The following is an 8947-nucleotide window of genomic DNA, read 5'->3' on the forward strand; positions in this document are numbered from 1 at the left end:
ATGAATTTCACTTAAATTTGAAGCTCATCAGAATGTTAAACTGACAGGCACTAAGGGCTTTTGTATAAAAGATAATTTCAAATTTTGTAATTAAGCCAAGAAAAAAATTAAGGTAATGAAACTTATTAAAAGTATACAAATTTTTTCATGTGACACACACCTTTGATCTTTAAAAATATATAAAAAAAATTACATGCATTATACAGCCAAAAGTTAAATGCCATAGTTTCATACATTAACCTCATATGATTTATTTTAATGATGTTTTATTTTTGTTAGACTTCTTAATTGTGATCTTTGTCTGTTTGATATTCGTTTTTCACAACAGTGGCATTCTGCCGTTTACCCAAGACAGTTCCTGTTAGGTGAAGCTGTATTTAGCAATTTTTGCGTAAAAAGAATTCTCTTCTGAGCAACTTATCACCAGCTATTTACAATTATAAGTCGAAAGAAAAAACTAAAAAATGACCAAATACAACCACTTTGAGACACAAGATCCATCCATCCATTATCCAACCCGCTAAATCCGAATACAGGGTCACGGGGGTCTGCTGGAGCCAATCCCAGCCAACACAGGGCACAAGGCAGGGAACCAATCCTGGGCAGGGTGCCAACCCACCGCAGGACACACACAAACACACCCACACACCAAGCATACACTAGGGCCAATTTAGAATCGCCAATCCACCTAACCTGCATGTCTTTGGACTGTGGGAGGAAACCGGAGCGCCCGGAGGAAACCCACGCAGACACGGGGAGAACATGCAAACTCCACGCAGGGAGGACCCGGGAAGCGAACCCAGGTCCCCAGGTCTCCCAACTGCGAGGCAGCAGCGCTACCCACTGCGCCACCGTGCCGCCCCCGGGTAATACTTGAGAGACACAAGATATTTCTGCATATTGATTCACATTTGTATATTTCCCATATATTAAATTATCGCTTATCCAAAGTGTTTTAACAAGAGTATATTCAATTATTTTAAGACACAGGTATTTTTTTAGTACTCCATTTCAATTTATAAGCAATTCCCTTTCATTCCTAAGGAAGGATAATTTAGGTCGTTTGTTTACTGAGAGACAAAGTTACATACTCCCAGACTGTCATTGATACTAATGATATGTCTCAGTTCTAAAGTGTCCATGGTCCTTGCCTTAATATATCGTAAAGCATTTGCCATAAGCAGTAGAGGGCTGGGGAATAATGAGGTATACAGTACATAATGAGGCAGTGGCAATGTCAGATGTTCAGTAATGCTTAGTGAAAACAAATTTTATATAGTATGAGAAAACATCAGTCTTTCCTCAAGACCACTTTTTCCCATAACACCAATAATTTATATTATTGAATAATTTCCAGCCACCATAAACAATACAGCTTTGGAGAAGTTTCTCAATTTTTAGTAAATAAACTGAAAGAAGCAATTAAGACTATACCAAGAATGTACAGCTTCTATTGTAATTAAAGGATTGATTTTGCTTAGCTGCAGCATGATTATCTGGCTGTGCTGCATGATTCAAAATCATATGGAGTGTTGCCAGTTTAATGTGGATTCATTGTTTCATACTTTACTCTATTTGCTTTTTTATTTCTTACTAGCCAAAGTACTTGCCATTGCCCAGATAAACTTGTAGAATAAGCTAAGGAAAGAAAGCAAAAGTTTTGTGTTTTTTAAATGGTGACCCTGTTGTTATTTCTAGCTGTCCCATCTGTCATCTACACTGCCTCTCTATCAATGTCTCTGTTCTCATGTGTGGAGAACTTGTTTTCTTTGGGGGGGGGTCTAGTTGGATTGCAGCATCACAGTAACTCCTTACTGGGTTGTAACCATGAATGCTGTCATGTCAAACTTGTCCTCTTAGTTGAAGATGGACAGTTTGTACTGTTTAAATTTCCTTTATGTTGTGCTGCATTTCCACTTTTGATCAAGCCTCACCCATCACCCCCTGCAAAAGCACAAGATACTCCTTTCTATATTATAGTAGATAGAAGCAGCATGTGGAGTTGCCTGGGTAAGTAATGTTACACTCTGGTTATTTTTGTCTACTAGTTTTGCTTCAGTCTGTTCAGATATTGCACTTGCTCTGAGCATACAGGTGGCATTGCCAAGCAAACTGTAGTACAAAGGGGAAAGAAAAACAAAACCCAGGTCAAAATTTTGGATTTGAAAGTAGTCTATCTTATCTGTATGGTCCTAGAGAGCAACAATGCAAAATTTGGTTCAGGTCAATCAAAGGGTGTATGAGTATATAAGGAACATACAGACAGACATTCTGTTTTACATAGATTGATGGCCTTAGTGTAATTCTTTTTGTTGATGTCATGCCAACTGTTTATTTATCAGGTGCTCTTTGAGAAGGGAGGACAATCATGTGGTGAAAGTGAGCAAAACAATGGGGCTGAGGCCTGAAAGACAGTACATAGGTTTAATGAAAACGTTTAGAGTTTGATGTTCATTTGTTTTGGATTTATTTACATGTTAAATGAAAATCTGCCAGGTGTGCATTATGATTTCCAAATGTCATATAAGAATTTTATGCATCACTAGAAAGCTGTGTATATTTGCATTTATTAACAACTGGAATGAAGTAATAGGGTGTTGTACCATGTTAGCCATTATGGATGCAATGAAAAGTCAAGCAGAATGACACCTTTACTTGGCTAACTAATAAGATTACAATATGCAAGCTTTCGAGGCAGCTCAGGCCTGTTGCATATTGTAATCTTTTTAGTTAGCCAATAAAAGGTGTCATTTTGTTTGCTTCTCACCTGGAATGAAAAAAAGGGGAAAATGTTCTTAATGTCATGTTTTAATGTAATTTTTTAAAATAGTATGTTTATTAAATGTTTTACAATATGTGATCCTAAATATTATGGTCAAATCTGCTTGCAGGCTTTTTTGTTATATTTGCGCCCTTCTCTTTCCAAGATGTTTCCAGGCAAGCAAAGAGTTATGAGCCTTGGTTTTGCATCTTTGCTAGCACATCTTTTGCCTTGGCCAACCAAAATGAACAATTTATGAATTGTTAAATTCCCTTCTATTAATCTGGATGAGCAGTGAGGAACTTTTAATTTTGCAACATAGTCCTACACTATAATTGTCTAGTTTAGGCAATTTATTCCTTGTTAATTAGCATTGTTCAGTATGAAAGTCCCATGTGACCGGTGCGGAAACCAGGGCGCTCCAGCCGCCCCATCCCCGATACAGACAGGCAGCAGATACATGAGTCCTAGCACAGCACATGTTTATTAGATAGATAGATACTTTATTAATCCCAAGGGGAAATTCACTTACTCACTCCAGCAGCACCTTACTGATACAAAAAAAAAAACCAATATTAAATTAAAGATTGATAATAATGCAGGTAAAAACAGACAATAACTTTGTATAATGTTAAATGTTAACGTTTACCCCCCCCCGGGTGGAATTGAAGAGTCACATAGTTTGGGGGAGGAACGATCTCCTCAGTCTGTCAGTGGAGCAGGACAGTGACAGCAGTCTGTCGCTGAAGCTGCTCCTCTGTCTAGAGATGACACTGTTTAGTGGATGCAGTGGATTTTCCATAATTGATAGGAGCCTGCTTAGCGCCCGTCGCTCTGCCACAGATGTCAAACTGTCCAGCTCCATGCCAACAATAGAGCCTGCCTTCCTCACCAGTTTTTCCAGGCGTGAGGCGTCTTTCTTCTTAATGCTGCCTCCCCAGCACACCACTGCGTAGAAGAGGGCGCTCGCCACAACCACTTTTGCCTCGCTCCCCACAGCAGCACAGTACAATGCAGCATCACAATTCATTTTCTTTCTTGTCTTTCCAACTCCACTTGCAAGCACCGTCCCCCAAGTCCCACCGCATCTGGCTCCCTGAATAAAGTGAGGTGGCTCCTTTTAAGCTGGTCACTTCCTGGTGTGGTGAAAGCCCAATGTAGTGCTCTGTAGCAACCCCCATGGAAACCAACAGGGCTGTGCCAAACTCCAACTCCCAGCGTACCCTGTGGGAAGCTGTGGTACCACAGCCACCCAGGAGGGCTGCCCTCTAGCATCCTGGGGAAGGTAGTGCTTTGTAGATGCTCTCTCCCCTGGTAGCTTCCATCTAGCTGGTGTCCCAGCCAGGTAATGGCCGTGGTTGCCTGTCTCAACCGTAAATTTTCAGTTTACGTTCTGCTTAATTGTAACACATTATTGTAAGAAATCATGCTTGAAAGTACCTGTCAGTCTTGCACACTTCCTTACCCTTTCTCTTTTATCCCCAAATCTTCCTGACAAGGTTTAGGACATAGCTTTTAAAACTTCAGAAATAATGAGTTTATAGATTTGAGTGTCTGTTTGGTTTTCCCAGAATACCCAGAGCTTCTCTGAAATACAGAGATGTTCATTGACAAGACTGGAAACATAATACATTTGACAATGGCCACATGATCATTCCTTTAAGTTGGTTAACTAATAATTAGGCCACAGATCATCCCAGTATGGACATGTACCTGCAAGTGATGGTGTTGAAGGTAGGATTATTTCTTGTTCAGCATCTGTTGCTGATGGTCAAAGCAACAGCTGTCTGTGCCCCCCTATAGAAGGGGATGTGGGTTCAGAAAATGGAAGGATTTATTTTGAATTGCAATAAGTTTGCATGTACAAGATACAAGTGTAACTAATTTTTTTTTTTTTTTTAAGGCAAAATTAATTTGAAGAAGATTGCCCATTTAACTTCTATTATGAGTGGAAAGTCATTGCTTCTGAAAGTTATTTTGTTAGGCGATGGTGGAGTTGGTAAAAGTTCATTGATGAATAGGTATGTTACCAACAAATTTGACTCCCAGTCCTTCCACACCATTGGTGTTGAATTTTTGAACCGGGATTTGGAAGTAGATGGACGATTTGTGACACTCCAGATTTGGGACACAGCTGGGCAAGAGCGTTTCAAGAGCCTCCGGACACCTTTCTATCGTGGGGCTGATTGCTGTCTTCTCACCTTTAGTGTGGATGACCACCAGAGTTTTGAGAATCTGGGGTGCTGGAAGAAGGAATTCATCCGCTATTCTGATGTAAAGGATCCTGAACACTTTCCTTTTGTTATCTTAGGGAACAAAGTAGATAAGGTGGAACGCCAGGTGACAACAGAGGAGGCCCATGCATGGTGCAAAGAGAATGGTGATTATCCTTACTTTGAAACTAGTGCTAAGGATGACACAAATGTAGATATTGCATTTGAGCAGGCAGTGAAACAGGTTTTAGCTGTTGAAGAACAACTTGAGCACTCAATTTTGGGAAATACAATTGATCTTCATGGTAACAGAAAACCTTCCTCATCATTATGCTGCTGAGGTAGCAGACATTTAACACAATGGCATCCAGACGCAAAATAATTCTCTCCGCTTCTATATAAATAGCTTTGCTTACCTCTTGAAGAAAAGGGCAACATAAATTAACAAGCTAATCTTTGCAGTATTGTGTTCTGTCACCTGACTCTGCCTACTACTAGAGTGCTGCAGCAGTTCAAGTTGGAAGGCTTTTCCTACAATTACCAATCTTACTGGAAATCATCTTGCTGCCTGCTGCATGTTGATTTTTTGCATCCTTCCTCTCACAATCCTCAAGAATGTGGTTGTGACCTCTTGTTTACTTCCTTTAGTAAAGAGGAGTAGGTTATGTGCTTTCAGTGAAAGGGAAAGTTCTTGTCCCTTTCCTTACATGTAGTTTAATCTCTCTGACAATAAAGGTGTCCTTACAGGCAGTTAGTTAGTTAGTGGTCCTCATACTGTAAGCCTGTAATTTCAACAAACACAACAGTGCAACCTAAAAAAATAAAAATGTAGAATGTTCTAAAGCATATTTTTAGTCTTTTAAAGGCACTTTTGGGAGTTCAGTGTTCTTGACTCTTTAGGTTTACATTATGCTTGTATTTTTTAGCCTTGTTTTGATCACAAATGGTTTTTATATTAAATACCTGAAAATAAAATTGGCTAAAATGAATGCCAAGACAAAATGTGTATTGCTTCCAGCAGTCACTGTTCCCTAAACACATTTGTTTGAATTTCCCTTTTTTTACACTGCTTAATTTTGTGGTCTTGGTGACAGAATAATACAACTGTAATAAGTTGTTTATTAAATTTTAGCAAGAATTTGTATTTTTAAAACAAAGGCACATTGGCTGTTAAGTGGAAATATCTTAATTTATGAACTTTAAATTCTTAAAACCTTAATTTTTTTAATCCAATTTAGGGAATGGATTTATTTGAACTAAAGTTGAGGCTGAATGAGAAATACAAAACGGTACATTTTAACAAATTTTGATTACAGCATCTTAGCTAATATACTTAAAATAATTTTAGTTTACATATGAGAAAGGTGCTGTATAAGTGCTTAATATTTACTAAGGTACGAGATAACCTGATGGCTTTTTAACATTTTGTTTTCTGTCAGTGTGGTGGTAAAGTTATAAGGAAAACCTGAGCATAACTGTCAAGTGCAATTTATTTTGGCAAGTGACTACGTACTGTACAAAGGGGTAGCATTCAATCTGAAGGTACATTTCAAGTGCTGAGGATATGTTTTTACATTTTGTGTTTGCTTTATGTTTACTCATCTTTCAGAATTGTAATGAATCAAATTTTGTTACTCTCGGAATAGAATAATAATTTCTTGTTGGTCTTTATTGAGTTCACTGTCTTGGGTTATGAATATAAATTGCTTTCATTACTTTTTTTTTTTTTTTTTAAAAACATTTGGTACTTCATCTCCCATTACAGCATTATCTTCCATTATACTGCTGCTAGTTTTTTTTATGTGCTTTTATGCTAACTAGCACATTTCAGGTCATTGTGATTCTATAGACCTCTTACACTAGCTCTACTTACTAAAATTAATTTAATATGAATAAGCAAATCATAGTTATGAAGGGTATTTTTATTATTTAAAATGAATCTGTTTTTCTACTGGGTTTGCATTAGTAAAGCTAGACTTGTAAAGGGGGAGTACTCTCTTATTTCAGGCATCAAGAAAGTATTTAAGGCTGTTATAAGCTAGGGTGGTACAGAAGCATGTAGAATAGACATTCATGTATTGACGTTTAAATGATGACTTACTGTAATCTTATTAACCATGTAATGTTGCATTTTTTGCTTTGCTGACATGAGATACAGATGTGGATTGAATAGGTGACATTTTTCGTTGTGCTACAATCACTAGGATTACACAGTACTGATAACAATCCTGTTTTGTTTTACTTTTTGTGTCTTTCATGTGATACAATTGGTCTCAAGGCTGTATTTTGTGCTCATGTATTAGCCCAAGAATGACTGGATCAAGGTATTGATTTCATATAGAAAGGTACTGTAATTGCACTGGAAATGTTTTATTCAGTTGTTACATTTTTCTTAAACTGTTCTGTTTGACATATTTAAATGTTATGTGTAGTTCCCAGGATCTTATTTTAGTTACTATTTTTTGCAGAATTGTGGGTGTACAGACACAAGCACGTATTGACACAGCCCAACCCTCTTAAAGACTGGTACAAGAATCTGCACAATGGTTTCTGACATTTTATTGTTTTAAAAGTTTTGAGGAGGTAATTTTAGGGGTATGTGCTTTTAGTAATGGGTATGTTCTGCTGTTTATAAATACACTCTTTGTAAAACATTTAACTGTTACAGTATTTCATGTAAGTAAATATTGTCTCTGTGTTAAGTACTTTAATACAAAGCAGTCCGTAGACATGCTAGCAAAAAAAAAACAAAGTATTGCTGTTAGTGTAAGCTCATTCTTTTGCACTAAATATGTTCTTACCTAACAGTAGACATGTGTTAAAAATGCAGAACAATAAAAAATAAATGGTTATTACTTGAAAAACGTTATGATTTTATTTTTGAGGCTGATCAGAAGGGGTGGACTTGTATAGAATTTTATATGCAAGTTGTTAAAGTAAACTCATCATACTGAAAAAACAAGAAAAACTGATACACCTCTATATTTTATATATATATATATATATATATAATATATATATATATATATATATATATAATATACACACACACACACACACACAGAGTCTAAAGACTGGCCAATTCAGCAACAAAGCAGATTTCCTAACAAAAGATTCTAATATAAAGAAGGAAAAAAATATCACTTTTTCAACTATTTAGGTACTTTAATTAGTAACATTTATTCTTTTTATGGTAATCCTTTTCTCCCAGCTACAGTAAGTCACATTTTTTTCGATTCAATTTATAATCAGTTGCTTATATACATTACAAATTAAAAACAAAGTAGCTCCCCACCCTGTCCAATAGGCACATCTGGCCAAAAAAGAAGTAATGCTATGTTGTTTCATTATACCGTTTTTGACAAATGGGCACATCTTCCTTACAGCTTTGCTGTTTCTGAATTTCTTCCAGCTCATGGATTTCCTTTGCACGGATACAGTTGTAAGTTTTCACCTTCTGAGAGTCTTTGGTGTATGCCCAGTTGGCAGCGAGTCGCATAAGAAAGTGTACCTGTTGGGGGGGAAAAAAGGATGACCTCCTTTGTGAGCTCCTACGGAGTTTGAAACAAAATTGGAGTTTTTGGGAATGGTAAATCCATAAGAGAGCATGCTGTAATAATCATAATTAAAAGAGTGCTTATTGTATGGCAAAATATTTTTCTGGGGGAGGGGTAAATTACCTTTAATAAAATAGGAATATATTGCTAAAGCTAAACATTACGGATAGATCACAATATAGTTGACATGTTACCTGAATTCACCACTAGTGCAAAAGAACACCGTTCATCTCATGAGTCCGAAGGAATGTGACCTCTCTTATAACACCGCAGGTACCCAAATGTTGGATGGCATCAAGATCAACCAACACTTCTTTATTAATAATGCTTTTATCAATAAATTTGTGTGACACATTAGACACTGAATTGCTGTACATTGAGTGTGTTATTCAGTCTTAATCTGTTGTTGTTGTTAA

The 8947-nt window shown here is 37.0% G+C and overlaps 1 protein-coding gene across 3 annotated transcripts in view; it reads left to right on the top strand.

Annotated features, from left to right (window-relative positions):
* Positions 1-8947, top strand: part of rab9b (RAB9B, member RAS oncogene family) — a 1039984-nt gene that overhangs the window by 2456 nt on the left and 1028581 nt on the right. For 2 of the 3 annotated variants that reach the window (XM_028816048.2, XM_028816049.2), the window contains exon 2: positions 4665-7838. In XM_028816048.2, coding sequence (XP_028671881.1) covers positions 4706-5314 — 609 coding nt within the window. In that variant the 5' untranslated portion in view covers positions 4665-4705 and the 3' untranslated portion in view covers positions 5315-7838. Of the gene's footprint in view, positions 1-4664; positions 7839-8947 lie in introns of those variants that run through there. The other variant, XR_007936453.1, reaches the window with a different exon arrangement.

Source organism: Erpetoichthys calabaricus, chromosome 12 (genome assembly GCF_900747795.2).
Source record: "Erpetoichthys calabaricus chromosome 12, fErpCal1.3, whole genome shotgun sequence".
Lineage (NCBI taxonomy): Eukaryota > Metazoa > Chordata > Cladistia > Polypteriformes > Polypteridae > Erpetoichthys > Erpetoichthys calabaricus.